The 18,869-nt window shown below is 52.8% G+C and overlaps 3 protein-coding genes and 1 pseudogene across 4 annotated transcripts in view; all 4 read left to right on the top strand.

Annotated features, from left to right (window-relative positions):
- LOC307067913 (RAD52 motif-containing protein 1-like) overlaps positions 1-18,869 on the top strand; it is a gene marked incomplete at both ends in the record, with an annotated part of 278,899 nt that overhangs the window by 18,717 nt on the left and 241,313 nt on the right. The window lies entirely within an intron of this gene.
- LOC307067432 (uncharacterized protein) lies at positions 11-7,054 on the top strand (the record flags this gene model as incomplete). The annotated part of the gene is given in 5 exon segments (XM_079724892.1): positions 11-288; positions 718-1,412; positions 1,415-1,989; positions 6,495-6,650; positions 6,941-7,054. Coding segments are annotated over 5 exon segments (1,818 nt in total).
- LOC307067431 (uncharacterized protein SPEM2-like) lies at positions 9,118-11,342 on the top strand (annotated as a pseudogene). Its single transcript has 3 exons — positions 9,118-10,127; positions 10,913-10,997; positions 11,322-11,342. The product of its transcript is annotated as an uncharacterized protein SPEM2-like (transcript).
- On the top strand, positions 11,354-18,397 carry LOC307067430 (uncharacterized protein; the record flags this gene model as incomplete). Its single annotated transcript, XM_079724891.1, is given in 5 exon segments — positions 11,354-11,631; positions 12,061-12,755; positions 12,758-13,332; positions 17,839-17,994; positions 18,284-18,397. Coding segments are annotated over 5 exon segments (1,818 nt in total).

The raw sequence follows: 18,869 nt of genomic DNA, 5'->3' as shown, positions 1-18,869 counted from the left end.
CAGTCATCGCATGCGCTGCTCCGTGGATCCCAAGAAGCTGCGTTCAAGAGTTTCTCCCCGCTTCCGCCATCGCCCGAGCTTCCTGCACAGGCACCCAAACCACCTTGAATCCCGGATACCAGAAACAGGTGATGAGACGGCTTCTAAGTGCTGCTGGACGCCGCCTCAGTGTGGACGGGCTCGGGCTTCCACGGAGGCTCCACGGGGACTGTGGAAGGAGGGGGTAGTGGGAGCTGGTGAGGCCCCTCCGTTCACAGCCTTAAAGTCCCAAGCCACCTTTAACTCCAGGTGAGAGACATCTTCCAAGCTCCGCAGGAGAAGCAAGGTGGACGTGGTTCCACTCTGCCTGCCCCAAGAGAGCAAGACTAAGACCCCGGACTATGACTCAGCCCAGGCCCCAGCCCGGGCCCAGACCTGCCCCCCAGTTCAGCTCCCTGCACATTCTCCTGCCAAGGCCCAGACCTTCTCCTACAAGCACCCCTCTGTGCACGCCCCACCTCAGGCCCAGACTTGCTCCACATTCCACCTCCCTGAGCACACTACCCCCCAGGCCCAGACCCCCTCACCAGCCCTCAACCCTGAGCACAGCCCTGCCCAGGTCCATGGCCCGGAGCATACCTCAGCCCATACCCCAGCCCAGGCCCAAGCCCAGGCCCCCTCACATGCCTCAGCCCAATTCCTGGGCCACACTTCTCTCTGCACCCTGACCCATGCTCATCTGACCTATACCCATGCCAACACTCTGGTCCCTCCCCCAACTTCTGCCCCTGCTACTACTCCTGCCCTAGCCCCTACACCAGCCCCTGTCCCGATCTCTGCCACAACCTCTGTCCCAGCACTGGTCATGGCCCTGACGACCACTCCAGTCCCTTCCACCACCCGTACCCCCATCCTAGATTCTATTCTCTCTACCTTGTCTACCTTCGACCAAGGCCTCTCCTCTGGCCATGTGGTCTACTATGCCCGCAGCATGAAGCAGAACTTATTCCGTGTGTGTCCCCCTCAGAACTCTGGGTACTCCAGAAATGACTTGGGTACCCTCTCCAGGCCCCAAGAGGGGCATGGTCTGGTGAGCTCTGGTACAGCTGAGCAAACACTGAAGCAATGTAGTGGGGACAGTGCCAAGCCCTCCACAGGGTCCATACTGGGTTACGTGGAGTTGGGGAATATGGAATGGAAGATCCCAAATGATGCCAAAGACAAATTTGTACAGTCCAAGACCTTCGCTCACCGTAGCTCCCATCCTTGCCAGTCTGAGAAGAGAAACACGGATCCCCAGACTCCAGTCTACCCCAAATTCCAGGTGTACTCCAAGGATGCTGCACCTTCTCAACCTTGCTTCCATTCTCCGACCAGTGCCCAGAGCTCACCATGCACCATGCCTCCACCATGCACTCTTTCTCTGCCTCTTGTTTTCCCAGATCCTTTGTCCTTCATCAACACAGCAACCACCAGAAGCCCTCCACCTTAATACAAACCCTCACCTTTCCCCCAACCTCCAAGTCTCCTCAGTCTGTCCTCTCTCCCCAGGGCCCCATCCCTCCCCAGTTATCCACCACTTCCCAAACCCCAAACCAGCCCCAACCCCCAGAACTTCATGAGAGTCTAGGTCTCAACCAATGCTCTGTCCTCCAAAGGACCCCAGGCCTTACCGGAGACACAGGCCTCCCCAAGAACCCAGGCCTTGCTCAAGATCCAGGCCTCCACGAACTTCGAGGCCTTACCGCAGACCCTTACCTCTGCAAGAATCCAAGCCTTTCCCAAGACTCTGACCTTCAGAAGAATCCAGTCATTACCCAAGATTCTTGGCCACAGAAGAGTCCATGCCATGCCCAAGACTCTGCAGTCAACAAGAGCTCAGTCCTTTGCCAGGAGTCTGATCTCCATAAGAGCCCAGGTCTTGTGCAAACCGCTCGCCTCCATAAGGGCTCAAGCCTTACCCGAGACTCCGGAGACTACAAGAATCCAGGCCTGACCCAAGATTCTGGAGTCTGCAGGAGCCAAGGCCTTACTCAAGATTCTGACCTCCATACGAATCCTGGACTTACCCAAGATGCTGGAATTTACAGGAGCTCAGAACATACCCATGACCCTAACTTCCACAAAGATTCAGGAATTAATCGAGATCCTGGCCCCCATAAGAGTCCAGCCCTTACTCAAGACTCTGGCTTATCCAAGAGACGAGGCCTCCATAACAACTCAGGCCTCCACAAGAACCCTCTAGGAACTGACTCTGTCCAAGTTTGGGGCCCACGTCAGACCCAAAATTCATTTATATCTGAGACAGTTCCTCGAAAGGAGGATGCAGGGCAGCACATACCATGGACTTCTGTCCCAGCCAGTCACAACTCCTGCTCTGCCAAGGCTCAGGGGCCCTACAATGACCTGCTAACCTCCTCGCAGCGAACAGGCAGCCAAGCCTGGGTGTACCACCCGATACCGTTCCCCCAGCCTGCCAGAACTATGGCCAGATGTCTACACCTCCCAAAACCAGCAGGCACCTGGCTAGGGCGTGTGGTCTTTGACGCCCGCCAGAGACAGCAGACAGGGACAAGTGCGAAGCTCTCTCTAGGGCGTGTGGTCTTTGATGCCCGCCAGAGACAGCAGACAGGGACAAGTGCGAAGCTCTCTCTAGGGCGTGTGGTCTTTGACGCCCGCCAGAGACAGCAGACAGGGACAAGTGCGAAGCTCTCTCTAGGGCATGTGGTCTTTGACGCCCGCCAGAGACAGCAGACAGGGACAAGTGTGAAGCTCTCTCTAGGGCGTTTGGTCTTTGACGCCCGCCAGAGACAGCAGACAGGGACAAGTGCGAAGCTCTGTCTCCCAGGCACCTTCATAGGGCGACATCCAACTGCCGGAGTCCAGCTCCAGCGAGTCAAGGGATACCCGAGGGATAGATAGCGTCGGCGAAGGAAATAAATCTATTACACTTCTTAAAGTATCAGCATTGCATGTTTCTCTCTCTTCTTTATTGTTTACAATCACAGGTTTATATATTGTAGTTGATTACATTACCAGGTATGTGACCAAACAATCTTAGCACAATCAAACCTCAAAATGTTCTCTAAAGATTTTTTTTTTAAATATGCCCTAGTTTCTAGATGTCCTATTAAAATATTTCCCAAGTTCCCATTAATCACAGGTTATTTCTTAGTAACCAAGCCAAGCAGTTATATGATTATTTTAATTGTAAAAGTTGAAGCTACTTGTTCCTATTTCTCTTCTTGCATGGGCAACCTTTTACAATGGTTCCACGAAAATATTTACAATGTACCCTGCATGCCCTTTCTCGTTGTTTCCTTCAACTGAGACAGTGCTTTCTCCCTATCCTAGCAACTAATTCTGCTCTAGGCATTTGCTTTTCTATAATTAATCTTCCTTTATAATAGAACCATAAATTTCCTATGTCATCAGGAACTCCAGCCCATGGCCATAACTCCATACTAGAGGGTGTTTTTCATAAAAATATCCCTTTAGTTCCAGGCTCTTAATTCTTTACCCATTTCCCCGGGTCTTTAGTGGGTACTTCCCATTCTGTGGTAGTTTCAGGAGGGGGAGTCCTAGAGGAATTTTTCTTTCACGTGGAGCAACATCCCCCCAAAATTGCCCCTATATTTAAATTTATTATCATAAAACATAACAACAGAGCTGTAGTCCACCTTCCTGGCACGGCGCTGCCTTGCAGTTTCGCCTTCCGTTGCTTCATGACTTTGTCATGGTGCAATGGCTCCAGGATGGCTTCCAACATCCAACAACTCACCGGAGACCATCAAGGAGTGGGGATATCAGTGTGTGGTGAGAAACATAGAAAAAGAGGGGACAGGTAAGCATGAGGAATAAAGAGACAAGAGAAGTGTTCTGTGGACTTTGGAGGACATCCAACCCAGCCCCATCCCACAGGGCCTGATGAGGACTGAAACTATCCCTGCTTTCCCTCCATCGCTCTCTAGCTAAATCCGTTATCCCCAAGGCCCTAGAGCTGCACTGTCAATTACAGTAGCCACTAGCCAAAGGCCTATTAGAATGTAAATTACTTAAAATTAAGGAAAATTAATTCTATTAAAAATTAAGTTAAAAAGCTAAAACTTCTCTTCCTCAGGGAACAGAATTTCCCTGACATCCAATTCTGTTCCCTGGCAGTCCAGTTGTTGGGACGTGGCGCTTTCACTGATGTGGCGGTGGTTCAATCCCTGGTCAGGGAATTCAGACCCCGCAAGCTTCATGGCTTGGCCAGAAAAAAAAAAAGAAATTCTCTTCCTCAGTGCCATGATCTTCTAAGTGCTCAGTAGCCACATGGAGCTAGTGGCTACCGCATTGGATGGCACAGATTTAGAACATTTCCATCATCATGAAAAATGCTATTGGAGAGCAGTGCTTTAGAGCTTAGAGCAATTTTCCTTTCCCTGTCACCCACCCCCAGCATCTTAAAGCTCCCCCAGAGCGCAGAGAACTTAGTTCTTTTTAGGGTGGCTCAGAAGCCACCCTCTGGGGAGGAGGTAAGATGTAGGGATGGGCACCCAATGCCTGATTTCCCCAGCCTGTGAGAAAGAGCCCAGGCTTCAGTTTTCCTCATCTGGTCTCTTGGGTCACGACCAGATGTATGCAAACTTGCCTCCCCCATTCTGGGCTGTGTTTGGGGCTCTTGATCTGATTTACATTTTAATGGGATCAATGTGGCTGCTCTGTTGAGAACAGTCAGCAGGGGGGGCAAAGGATGAAGCAAAGAGGAGGCCTTTGTAATAACTCAGATCTGAGGTAATGGTGGCTTGTACCAGGATGGTAGTGGTAGATGGGATAGGTCATCAGTTTCAGGATATATGTTGAAGGTAGAGCCAATAGGGTTTGGTATGGATTGGATATGGGATGAGAGAGAGGAGAGCTGAGAATGACTCCAAGGGATTTGGCCTGAGCCACAGGAAAGATCGAGTTGTCATTTATGACCTGAGGAAGACTGTGTGGGGAGTCGGTGGTGAGGGAATTAAGTTTTGGACATGTTAAGTTCGAGATGTCTATTGGACACCCAAATGGAGAGGTTAAGTAGGCAGGTGGATACAAGTGTGGAATTTAGGGGAATCAGTCCAGGTTGGAGGTATAAATGTAGGAGTTATTTGCATGCAGTTGGCCCTTCCAAAAGCCTGTCCTTGAGTGGGCTGGAAACACGGTCACTGATTATGCCAGGGAGATTGCTTTCTGGCAAAGCCTAATCCTTCCGCCTTCCCCTCTGTCCCCCAAGTAGAGCAGATGGGGCTCTCGATCTTTGCCCTGCTGACCCTTACTGTGTTCCTGCTGCTGCTGGCAGACAAAGTGCCTGAGACCTCCCTGTCTGTCCCCGTCATTATCAAATACCTCATGTTTACCATGGTCCTCGTCACCTTCTCAGTCATCCTTAACATCGTAGTCCTCAACCTGCACCATCGCTCACCCCACACCCACCAAATGCCCCTTTGGGTCCGTCAGGTAAGAAGATCTCCTCTCCAACCTGTGTTAACTCTCAATCCCAGTATTTGGCTTTTTGTCCAGGTATCGCTCCTCACTCCCACCAACTTTCAACCTTCCCTTTCACAGACCTGAGGGAGAACTACAACTCCTGGTAGAGTGTCAAAGTGCCAAGGTCTTTGGGTGTTGAAATGTTGCCCAATTAATTTTATCTTCCCATCATTAACATTGCATAGATCCCAGACTCTCTTCATCAATACTGCCCATCGTGGGTCCCAAGGAAGCATTCTCAGGGTTAGGTACTATCAGGGTGGAAGCCCTCAGAACTTTTCTTTCCAGTCAGGATGCCTCCTAACCCCCTTAAGGACTCTTGGGCTGTGTAGTTGCATTTCATCTGTGGGATGCATACACGCATGCGCAGGAATGGGCACGTGCCGTGGGGGTGGTTGGCGGCTTCCCTTCTGGTCTGAAAGCATAAGAGCCCCCTCCAACACGCCTCTTCTTCTACTCTGCAGATCTTTATCCACAAACTCCCTCCGTATCTGGGTCTGAAGAGACCCAAACCTGAGAGAGACCAGATACCGGAGCCACCTCCTATACCTCTCAGGGATTCTCCAGGAAGTGGCTGGGGTCGGGGAACAGATGAATATTTCATCCGCAAGCCACCACATGATTTTCTCTTCCCCAAACCCAACAGGTAGTATCTACTCCCCATGGCCCACGTAGAAGGGAGAGGGCGAACTACAGTTCCCAGAAGACTGTGCGGAGGCAGGCGTCCTAAGCTCTCAGAGGATGTCGTGGTTGAGCATCATGGGAGTTGTAGTCCCCCTTCTGTTGCCCACTGTGCGGGGAGGTGGAAACTAAAGCGTAAGGGAATAGGAGGAATTGCGGAAGGCTAGAGAGGTCGCCGCTGTTGAAGAGAACCTGAAGGGCTCTCTCACGTTTGGAAACCTGGATGGGCGTTGGAGGAGGGAGTTGGGGCGGGGCCTAGAGCACCCACGCAGGCCATCTTTGTGCCCCGGTCGTGGCCAAACAGACTCGCCTCTTCCACGTTCCAGCCTGAACTGTCTGCCCCGGACCTGCGGCCATTTATCGATGGTCCAAGCCGGGCTGTGTGCCTGCCTCCCGACCTACGGGAGGTCGTTTCTTCAATCAGCTACACCGCTCAACAGCTGCGGGAACAGGAGGACCACGAAGCTGTGACTCCAAAGAGGGTGGGCTAAGGCAAGGCCTGGGTGGCCTTGGCTCCACCGGCAAACTTAGGCTCCGCCCCCAGAACTCGATTTTTTTTTCTGATTGGAAGTTTGCCTCACTTGGTCCCGCCCCCTGGCTTCCCACTTGTTCTTTACTCACATCCGTCGCCCGCAGTTTCGCTCTCTGCTATTCTGCGGTCCCGCCCTTGTCTCAAAGCTGTGGTATTAGGACCTGGGTGCGGTACAGGGCCTTGAGGCCGCCTTCCCTGGTTGTCTGGAGCCCAGGAACAGTTTAATCTTCCTACCCCCAGTTGAAGGAGGACTGGCAGTTTGTGGCCATGGTGGTGGACCGCCTCTTCCTGTGGACCCTCGTCATCTTTCTGGACGCCACGTACCACTTGCCCCCTCCCGACCCCTTTCCTTGAGGACGAGAGGGCCGAGACCGAGGTCCTCGGCCACTTGAATTGAGAGTTTGATAGTACTCTCAAGTCCTATCCCTTTCTGCATCTTAACTCCTTCACTAGGAGTCCAATCCTCTCCTCGTTTCGTTTCTAGGGAGGAAGCCCAAGTGGGACTGGGCAGCTGGGGGCCTTGGGCCCACCTGACATGCACTATCCGCTTATTTACTCTTTGGCTTCTTGAAGAAGCCCCGTTGGATATTCACATCTAGGTTGGCAATGAATGGAACAAAGAACAAGAACTAGATTGTAAGCCTTCTGAGGGCAGGAACTATGGCTGTTCACTGTAATATCCCCAGCACCTAGCACAGATCCTAACCTATACAGCCGGTACCTCTGATTGAATGAATAGGGAAATTATTTTTTCTGTAAGGAAATACACTAAGTAATAGTGCTTATGTTGGCATGTTGGGACTAGTGGTCGTTTTTTCTTTGTTTTGACCTTTCTGTACTTTATTGTATTTTGTAATATGTATTATCTTTAGGATAAGAAAAGGTTCTTTCTAAAAGGATGCATTTGTAATGAGGATAAAAAAGCACACTGTAAAAACCTCAAGTTCCAGCTGTGATGCTCAAACTTTGGACAAGCTACTAAACTGCTCTGTGCCTCAGTTTCTCCATCTGTAAAATGAAGCGAATAATAGTATCTGCTGCCTAGTCTGAGGATCATATGAGAAGATGAGAACAAAAGCATTATACAGTATACATCAGAGGTTACAAACTGGTGTGTTTTGTGTGGCCCATGTTGTTGGCCAGCAGAGTTTAAAAGTTGAATTGGTTTGCTACTTTTAAAATGTGGCTATTTCACAGAGCAATTTGGATTTCTGGCTTCTCTTGAAACTTTTAAAGAACTGCAGGCTAGTTCTAAGAAGCCCAACAGGCTACGTAAGTGGTCCTAATGTCTTGAACAATGAAATGGAGGAAATCCTATATGCATGATCCAGTCACTATGAAGACTGTCTCTCATCTGTAGCAACCCTGCTTGCAAATCAAGTTAAGCAAGGCCCCATGGAGACAGAAGGACAGACTGAACTCTGGGGACTAGGCTCCATGTAGTGGGAGCCGAGGGCAGAGACGGCCACCTAAAGGACCAGCTGAGTGGATGAAAGATTGGACAACTCCGCATTGTGACTCCCTGCAATGGGCCTCATTATGACCATGCTCCCTCACCTGTTGGTGGGTGTCCCCAGGTCCTGGCATGAGTGCAGTGTGGGTCAGGGCCGGTGGGGTTGAGGGGGGTGGGGCGTCCCACGGCTCAGGCGGCCCTAGGACCCGCCCACCATGGAACACCAGCTCTGGTATGACAACCTGGGGTGCTGCCATCAATACCAAGAAAGTACCCAGAATGCGGAGGACTTCCTAATCCTGTTGCTGGGCCTTGTCATTCTTGTCAGCTTTGGGATCAGCATGGCAACTATGGTCAGCGATGGTTGGGGATCACCAATAGGGGTTAAGATGGCTGAGGGTGGGAACCAGCTGCAGCCTGCACCTCCGTCTGCAGGAACGGTCTTGGCTGGGAGTGGTGGTGAGGGTAGAGAGCCTGGCCTTCATTTTCACCCACCCCACCTCACCCCACACCAGATATGGCATGGGCTCCAGAATGCCTTAGACAAGACCATGTATTGTATTATTCAGAAAAGTAACTATAGAAGACAGCTAGGGGGCACCCCGCCTCGCCAGTCCCAGGGCCCTAGAAACCCAGGCTCCCAGGTTCCCAACCCTGAAATCTTCTGACAGTTGCCCTGCCCTCACGGATTCTCGCCTCCCACAGATGAAATCTCACAGGCTTGTGAAAGTTCCTCCAAACATCCTCCAGCCAAAGCCCAAGACATCCACATCCACTGCACCCTGGACCCTGTGGAAGTGAGAATGGCCCGGCCCACTTGCTACTCCTCGTCCTCCTACCACCATCTCCGCAACCGTAGCCGCAGCTGCAGCCGCCACCCCTGAAGCCACCAGGGGAGGCCCAAGAATTTAGAAAATTCCCCTCCAGCTGCTCAGGCTTCCGTAGGCCGCATCGCCTCCACGGGATGTCACAGCTGCCTCCGATGCCCCCCTTTAACTGGGAGGACCCGGACTCCTACCTGGAGGAGGAGGACCAACTTTCCTTCCCACAACCCAAGTACCCGTGGGGGTGCTGGGGAGGGCTCTACCGGCAGATGGGTCTGCCCTCCAACGTGGGCCTCTGGGGTCGACAGGGTGGGATCCTGGCCATCCAGCCACCAGCCTGTCTCTACCTGTCGCCCGAGCTGCACCGCATGTCCAAGCGTGTGGAGGCCAAGTCTGAGCTAGGGCTGCAGTCCTTCGGGGCCCCTTGCTCGCCATCCCGCATCTGGGGCAATGTGGATGCTGACCAGTGGACCTCGTCTCCATCACTTACCCGACGGCTGCCCCCTAAGAGCTCGTGGGTCCCTGGGGTCACAGAACTTACCCCTCAGGGGGCCATCTCCCGTATGACTCCTGGGATCAGCGGCGGCGTGGTCTGGAGGGTTCTGAGCCTCCATCAGCTCTGGTGCCTCAGAGCTACAGGCCCGAAGCATGGCAGCGCAACTCCCCACCGGCCCACGGACGGAGCCTCCACAGCTGTGCTCACAGCCAGCCCAACCACAGCCCGCACCACTCCACGGGACACTTGAACTACTCCTGGGATCCCCACGAGGTGTGGCGCTGGGTGGCCGAATGGGCAGAGATGCTGCCTGTGCGGCACCCTCTGGCCGCCTCCGCCTCCCTCACGGTGCTGGCCGAGGCCTCTACCAGCGGGCCTCGGATCCCAGCTCAGCGCTGCTCCTCCACCCCTCCCAGACTCTGCCCGACGTCCAGGCTACCGAACGCCCTCCACCCACGCCCACCTTCATGCCACTCAGCCGGAACCCAGGGGGAAATGCCAACTACCAGGTGTATGACAGCCTGGAGTTGAAGCGGCAAGTGCAGGAAGCCAAGCGCGGGCCAACTCGCTGCTACCTTCCACCTCGGCCTCGAGGCCCTCTCTGCACGGAAGCCAGACTGGGAAAATGAACTGGCCAGCAGCTAATGGGGGCGGGTGGGGAGCGGCAGGGCATGGAGAGAGGAATAAAGAGCGCCATGGTCCAGAAAACATTGGCGGTCTGTGGCTTGGAAGCGCCACTCCTTCTGCCAGCTTGAGTCCCTGCCTTTGGCTTCCTGCAATAAGAAGCCAGTGTCCCCTTCTGGGCCTGAGGGTCCCGTTGGTTTAGTGGCCACAGTCCTGCCAGCAGGCCCCTCCTGGTCTGATACCATGCACTAAGTAGATCTGCAGCTGCAGTCTCCAAACCACTGGTCTCTTGGCACCTCCTCTGTGTCTCAGCTGTCCCTGTCCCCAAAGAGCCTCATACAAGAAGCTGCTTCCAAACTGGGAGGTTCCACATCTGGGCAGGTCCAGCTCCACAGCCAGTGAAGGGCATGAAGAAGGCTGAGGCTCTGGACTCCAGCCAGGCCTTCCGCAGGGCTCTGAGGCCAAGGTCTTTCTAGTCTCAGGAGGGGCCAAGAGATGGAACGTGACATTTGAACAAGTGAGTCAGTGGGCGGTGAGCGAATGTTTGACAGCTCGAGGGGAGGTGTGCTGGCCTCCGGGCCCTGTTTGGCTGTCCAGGCTCAGCTTACCTCACCCGGGGAACCATGGAATGCCACGCCTGGCCCTCCTTTTCATCCCCCTCCCTCACTGTGACGCCACCACCTGCCCCATTATGACCCAGTCTGTCTCCCAGTCTATATATATGGAGGCCAGCGGACTCAGGCAGTCCTGGGACCCCCGGCCATGGCTGAGCAAACCCATTACCTAGCCGAGGCGTGCTCTGGCACCACACCCAGGAAATGCCAAGACCTAGGAGACTCAATTCTTCTGATCCTGGTCAGCATCATCTTGCTCAATGTGTGGATGAACGTGGTGAATCTGGTGAGGGCAGGATCTGGGCAGTGTGGTTGGGGGAGTCCTGGGGTCTAGAAGGGGCTGAGATGGGATGGCTGCTGTAGTGTGGCCGAACAAGGGTTGGATTTCAGGGCTCACCCTGATCCCAAACTCCACGCTCCCTTGCTTCCCTCAGCTCTGGATGCATCTGAAGAGATTCTTGCGGGCAGGTTTCAACCATATTTTCCCCAAAGGTAAGTGGGCGCCAGTGTGGGCTCAGGGGATGTGGGCCTGTCCCCTTTCTTCTATCCCTGCCTTGATTCTCAGCCCCTCAAGAACCCAGGCCCTGTCCCATCTCGCCTTTCCCTGCAGACAAGCAAGCCAGCTGTGTAGGCAGTCATCGCATGCGCTGCTCCGTGGATCCCAAGAAGCTGCGTTCAAGAGTTTCTCCCCGCTTCCGCCATCGCCCGAGCTTCCTGCACAGGCACCCAAACCACCTTGAATCCCGGATACCAGAAACAGATGATGAGACGGCTTCTAAGTGCTGCTGGACGCCGCCTCAGTGTGGACGGGCTCGGGCTTCCACGGAGGCTCCATGGGGACTGTGGAAGGAGGGGGTAGTGGGAGCTGGTGAGGCCCCTCCGTTCACAGCCTTAAAGTCCCAAGCCACCTTTAACTCCAGGTGAGAGACATCTTCCAAGCTCCGCAGGAGAAGCAAGGTGGACGTGGTTCCACTCTGCCTGCCCCAAGAGAGCAAGACTAAGACCCCAGACTATGACTCAGCCCAGGCCCCAGCCCGGGCCCAGACCTTCCCCCCAGTTCAGCTCCCTGCACATTCTCCTGCCAAGGCCCAGACCTTCTCCTACAAGCACCCCTCTGTGCACGCCCCACCTCAGGCCCAGACTTGCTCCACATTCCACCTCCCTGAGCACACTACCCCCCAGGCCCAGACCCCCTCACCAGCCCTCAACCCTGAGCACAGCCCTGCCCAGGTCCATGGCCCGGAGCATACCTCAGCCCATACCCCAGCCCAGGCCCAAGCCCAGGCCCCCTCACATGCCTCAGCCCAATTCCTGGGCCACACTTCTCTCTGCACCCTGACCCATGCTCATCTGACCTATACCCATGCCAACACTCTGGTCCCTCCCCCAACTTCTGCCCCTGCTACTACTCCTGCCCTAGCCCCTACACCAGCCCCTGTCCCGATCTCTGCCACAACCTCTGTCCCAGCACTGGTCATGGCCCTGACGACCACTCCAGTCCCTTCCACCACCCGTACCCCCATCCTAGATTCTATTCTCTCTACCTTGTCTACCTTCGACCAAGGCCTCTCCTCTGGCCATGTGGTCTACTATGCCCGCAGCATGAAGCAGAACTTATTCCGTGTGTGTCCCCCTCAGAACTCTGGGTACTCCAGAAATGACTTGGGTACCCTCTCCAGGCCCCAAGAGGGGCATGGTCTGGTGAGCTCTGGTACAGCTGAGCAAACACTGAAGCAATGTAGTGGGGACAGTGCCAAGCCCTCCACAGGGTCCATACTGGGTTACGTGGAGTTGGGGAATATGGAATGGAAGATCCCAAATGATGCCAAAGACAAATTTGTACAGTCCAAGACCTTCGCTCACCGTAGCTCCCATCCTTGCCAGTCTGAGAAGAGAAACACGGATCCCCAGACTCCAGTCTACCCCAAATTCCAGGTGTACTCCAAGGATGCTGCACCTTCTCAACCTTGCTTCCATTCTCCGACCAGTGCCCAGAGCTCACCATGCACCATGCCTCCACCATGCACTCTTTCTCTGCCTCTTGTTTTCCCAGATCCTTTGTCCTTCATCAACACAGCAACCACCAGAAGCCCTCCACCTTAATACAAACCCTCACCTTTCCCCCAACCTCCAAGTCTCCTCAGTCTGTCCTCTCTCCCCAGGGCCCCATCCCTCCCCAGTTATCCACCACTTCCCAAACCCCAAACCAGCCCCAACCCCCAGAACTTCATGAGAGTCTAGGTCTCAACCAATGCTCTGTCCTCCAAAGGACCCCAGGCCTTACCGGAGACACAGGCCTCCCCAAGAACCCAGGCCTTGCTCAAGATCCAGGCCTCCACGAACTTCGAGGCCTTACCGCAGACCCTTACCTCTGCAAGAATCCAAGCCTTTCCCAAGACTCTGACCTTCAGAAGAATCCAGTCATTACCCAAGATTCTTGGCCACAGAAGAGTCCATGCCATGCCCAAGACTCTGCAGTCAACAAGAGCTCAGTCCTTTGCCAGGAGTCTGATCTCCATAAGAGCCCAGGTCTTGTGCAAACCGCTCGCCTCCATAAGGGCTCAAGCCTTACCCGAGACTCCGGAGACTACAAGAATCCAGGCCTGACCCAAGATTCTGGAGTCTGCAGGAGCCAAGGCCTTACTCAAGATTCTGACCTCCATACGAATCCTGGACTTACCCAAGATGCTGGAATTTACAGGAGCTCAGAACATACCCATGACCCTAACTTCCACAAAGACTCAGGAATTAATCGAGATCCTGGCCCCCATAAGAGTCCAGCCCTTACTCAAGACTCTGGCTTATCCAAGAGACGAGGCCTCCATAACAACTCAGGCCTCCACAAGAACCCTCTAGGAACTGACTCTGTCCAAGTTTGGGGCCCACGTCAGACCCAAAATTCATTTATATCTGAGACAGTTCCTCGAAAGGAGGATGCAGGGCAGCACATACCATGGACTTCTGTCCCAGCCAGTCACAACTCCTGCTCTGCCAAGGCTCAGGGGCCCTACAATGACCTGCTAACCTCCTCGCAGCGAACAGGCAGCCAAGCCTGGGTGTACCACCCGATACCGTTCCCCCAGCCTGCCAGAACTATGGCCAGATGTCTACACCTCCCAAAACCAGCAGGCACCTGGCTAGGGCGTGTGGTCTTTGACGCCCGCCAGAGACAGCAGACAGGGACAAGTGCGAAGCTCTCTCTAGGGCGTGTGGTCTTTGATGCCCGCCAGAGACAGCAGACAGGGACAAGTGCGAAGCTCTCTCTAGGGCGTGTGGTCTTTGACGCCCGCCAGAGACAGCAGACAGGGACAAGTGCGAAGCTCTCTCTAGGGCATGTGGTCTTTGACGCCCGCCAGAGACAGCAGACAGGGACAAGTGTGAAGCTCTCTCTAGGGCGTTTGGTCTTTGACGCCCGCCAGAGACAGCAGACAGGGACAAGTGCGAAGCTCTGTCTCCCAGGCACCTTCATAGGGCGACATCCAACTGCCGGAGTCCAGCTCCAGCGAGTCAAGGGATACCCGAGGGATAGATAGCGTCGGCGAAGGAAATAAATCTATTACACTTCTTAAAGTATCAGCATTGCATGTTTCTCTCTCTTCTTTATTGTTTACAATCACAGGTTTATATATTGTAGTTGATTACATTACCAGGTATGTGACCAAACAATCTTAGCACAATCAAACCTCAAAATGTTCTCTAAAGATTTTTTTTTTTAAATATGCCCTAGTTTCTAGATGTCCTATTAAAATATTTCCCAAGTTCCCATTAATCACAGGTTATTTCTTAGTAACCAAGCCAAGCAGTTATATGATTATTTTAATTGTAAAAGTTGAAGCTACTTGTTCCTATTTCTCTTCTTGCATGGGCAACCTTTTACAATGGTTCCACGAAAATATTTACAATGTACCCTGCATGCCCTTTCTCGTTGTTTCCTTCAACTGAGACAGTGCTTTCTCCCTATCCTAGCAACTAATTCTGCTCTAGGCATTTGCTTTTCTATAATTAATCTTCCTTTATAATAGAACCATAAATTTCCTATGTCATCAGGAACTCCAGCCCATGGCCATAACTCCATACTAGAGGGTGTTTTTCATAAAAATATCCCTTTAGTTCCAGGCTCTTAATTCTTTACCCATTTCCCCGGGTCTTTAGTGGGTACTTCCCATTCTGTGGTAGTTTCAGGAGGGGGAGTCCTAGAGGAATTTTTCTTTCACGTGGAGCAACATCCCCCCAAAATTGCCCCTATATTTAAATTTATTATCATAAAACATAACAACAGAGCTGTAGTCCACCTTCCTGGCACGGCGCTGCCTTGCAGTTTCGCCTTCCGTTGCTTCATGACTTTGTCATGGTGCAATGGCTCCAGGATGGCTTCCAACATCCAACAACTCACCGGAGACCATCAAGGAGTGGGGATATCAGTGTGTGGTGAGAAACATAGAAAAAGAGGGGACAGGTAAGCATGAGGAATAAAGAGACAAGAGAAGTGTTCTGTGGACTTTGGAGGACATCCAACCCAGCCCCATCCCACAGGGCCTGATGAGGACTGAAACTATCCCTGCTTTCCCTCCATCGCTCTCTAGCTAAATCCGTTATCCCCAAGGCCCTAGAGCTGCACTGTCAATTACAGTAGCCACTAGCCAAAGGCCTATTAGAATGTAAATTACTTAAAATTAAGGAAAATTAATTCTATTAAAAATTAAGTTAAAAAGCTAAAACTTCTCTTCCTCAGGGAACAGAATTTCCCTGACATCCAATTCTGTTCCCTGGCAGTCCAGTTGTTGGGACGTGGCGCTTTCACTGATGTGGCGGTGGTTCAATCCCTGGTCAGGGAATTCAGACCCCGCAAGCTTCATGGCTTGGCCAGAAAAAAAAAAAGAAATTCTCTTCCTCAGTGCCATGATCTTCTAAGTGCTCAGTAGCCACATGGAGCTAGTGGCTACCGCATTGGATGGCACAGATTTAGAACATTTCCATCATCATGAAAAATGCTATTGGAGAGCAGTGCTTTAGAGCTTAGAGCAATTTTCCTTTCCCTGTCACCCACCCCCAGCATCTTAAAGCTCCCCCAGAGCGCAGAGAACTTAGTTCTTTTTAGGGTGGCTCAGAAGCCACCCTCTGGGGAGGAGGTAAGATGTAGGGATGGGCACCCAATGCCTGATTTCCCCAGCCTGTGAGAAAGAGCCCAGGCTTCAGTTTTCCTCATCTGGTCTCTTGGGTCACGACCAGATGTATGCAAACTTGCCTCCCCCATTCTGGGCTGTGTTTGGGGCTCTTGATCTGATTTACATTTTAATGGGATCAATGTGGCTGCTCTGTTGAGAACAGTCAGCAGGGGGGGCAAAGGATGAAGCAAAGAGGAGGCCTTTGTAATAACTCAGATCTGAGGTAATGGTGGCTTGTACCAGGATGGTAGTGGTAGATGGGATAGGTCATCAGTTTCAGGATATATGTTGAAGGTAGAGCCAATAGGGTTTGGTATGGATTGGATATGGGATGAGAGAGAGGAGAGCTGAGAATGACTCCAAGGGATTTGGCCTGAGCCACAGGAAAGATCGAGTTGTCATTTATGACCTGAGGAAGACTGTGTGGGGAGTCGGTGGTGAGGGAATTAAGTTTTGGACATGTTAAGTTCGAGATGTCTATTGGACACCCAAATGGAGAGGTTAAGTAGGCAGGTGGATACAAGTGTGGAATTTAGGGGAATCAGTCCAGGTTGGAGGTATAAATGTAGGAGTTATTTGCATGCAGTTGGCCCTTCCAAAAGCCTGTCCTTGAGTGGGCTGGAAACACGGTCACTGATTATGCCAGGGAGATTGCTTTCTGGCAAAGCCTAATCCTTCCGCCTTCCCCTCTGTCCCCCAAGTAGAGCAGATGGGGCTCTCGATCTTTGCCCTGCTGACCCTTACTGTGTTCCTGCTGCTGCTGGCAGACAAAGTGCCTGAGACCTCCCTGTCTGTCCCCGTCATTATCAAATACCTCATGTTTACCATGGTCCTCGTCACCTTCTCAGTCATCCTTAACATCGTAGTCCTCAACCTGCACCATCGCTCACCCCACACCCACCAAATGCCCCTTTGGGTCCGTCAGGTAAGAAGATCTCCTCTCCAACCTGTGTTAACTCTCAATCCCAGTATTTGGCTTTTTGTCCAGGTATCGCTCCTCACTCCCACCAACTTTCAACCTTCCCTTTCACAGACCTGAGGGAGAACTACAACTCCTGGTAGAGTGTCAAAGTGCCAAGGTCTTTGGGTGTTGAAATGTTGCCCAATTAATTTTATCTTCCCATCATTAACATTGCATAGATCCCAGACTCTCTTCATCAATACTGCCCATCGTGGGTCCCAAGGAAGCATTCTCAGGGTTAGGTACTATCAGGGTGGAAGCCCTCAGAACTTTTCTTTCCAGTCAGGATGCCTCCTAACCCCCTTAAGGACACTTGGGCTGTGTAGTTGCATTTCATCTGTGGGATGCATACACGCATGCGCAGGAATGGGCACGTGCCGTGGGGGTGGTTGGCGGCTTCCCTTCTGGTCTGAAAGCATAAGAGCCCCCTCCAACACGCCTCTTCTTCTACTCTGCAGATCTTTATCCACAAACTCCCTCCGTATCTGGGTCTGAAGAGACCCAAACCTGAGAGAGACCAGATACCGGAGCCACCTCCTATACCTCTCAGGGATTCTCCAGGAAGTGGCTGGGGTCGGGGAACAGATGAATATTTCATCCGCAAGCCACCACATGATTTTCTCTTCCCCAAACCCAACAGGTAGTATCTACTCCCCATGGCCCACGTAGAAGGGAGAGGGCGAACTACAGTTCCCAGAAGACTGTGCGGAGGCAGGCGTCCTAAGCTCTCAGAGGATGTCGTGGTTGAGCATCATGGGAGTTGTAGTCCCCCTTCTGTTGCCCACTGTGCGGGGAGGTGGAAACTAAAGCGTAAGGGAATAGGAGGAATTGCGGAAGGCTAGAGAGGTCGCCGCTGTTGAAGAGAACCTGAAGGGCTCTCTCACGTTTGGAAACCTGGATGGGCGTTGGAGGAGGGAGTTGGGGCGGGGCCTAGAGCACCCACGCAGGCCGTCTTTGTGCCCCGGTCGTGGCCAAACAGACTCGCCTCTTCCACGTTCCAGCCTGAACTGTCTGCCCCGGACCTGCGGCCATTTATCGATGGTCCAAGCCGGGCTGTGTGCCTGCCTCCCGACCTACGGGAGGTCGTTTCTTCAATCAGCTACACCGCTCAACAGCTGCGGGAACAGGAGGACCACGAAGCTGTGACTCCAAAGAGGGTGGGCTAAGGCAAGGCCTGGGTGGCCTTGGCTCCACCGGCAAACTTAGGCTCCGCCCGCAGAACTCGATTTTTTTTCTGATTGGAAGTTTGCCTCACTTGGTCCCGCCCCCTGGCTTCCCACTTGTCCTTTACTCACATCCGTCGCCCGCAGTTTCGCTCTCTGCTATTCTGCGGGCCCGCCCTTGTCTCAAAGCTGTGGTATTAGGACCTGGGTGCGGTACAGGGCCTTGAGGCCGCCTTCCCTGGTTGTCTGGAGCCCAGGAACAGTTTAATCTTCCTACCCCCAGCTGAAGGAGGACTGGCAGTTTGTGGCCATGGTGGTGGACCGCCTCTTCCTGTGGACCCTCGTCATCTTTCTGGACGCCACGTACCACTTGCCCCCTCCCGACCCCTTTCCTTGAGGACGAGAGGGCCGAGACCGAGGTCCTCGGCCACTTGAATTGAGAGTTTGATAGTACTCTCAAGTCCTATCCCTTTCTGCATCTTAACTCCTTCACTAGGAGTCCAATCCTCTCCTCGTTTCGTTTCTAGGGAGGAAGCCCAAGTGGGACTGGGCAGCTGGGGGCCTTGGGCCCACCTGACATGCACTATCCGCTTATTTACTCTTTGGCTTCTTGAAGAAGCCCCGTTGGATATTCACATCTAGGTTGGCAATGAATGGAACATAGAACAAGGACTAGATTGTAAGCCTTCTGAGGGCAGGAACTATGGCTGTTCACTGTAATATCCCCAGCACCTAGCACAGATCCTAACCTATACAGCCGGTACCTCTGATTGAATGAATAGGGAAATTATTTTTTCTGTAAAGAAATACACTAAGTAATAGTGCTTATGTTGGCATGTTGGGACTAGTGGTCGTTTTTTCTTTGTTTT

The sequence above is a fragment of the Hyperoodon ampullatus genome (genome assembly GCF_949752795.1).
Source record: "Hyperoodon ampullatus genome assembly, chromosome: 19".
NCBI lineage: Eukaryota > Metazoa > Chordata > Mammalia > Artiodactyla > Ziphiidae > Hyperoodon > Hyperoodon ampullatus.
The sequence above is the reverse complement of the archived record's forward strand: the minus strand, read 5'-3'. Positions and strand labels throughout refer to the sequence as shown.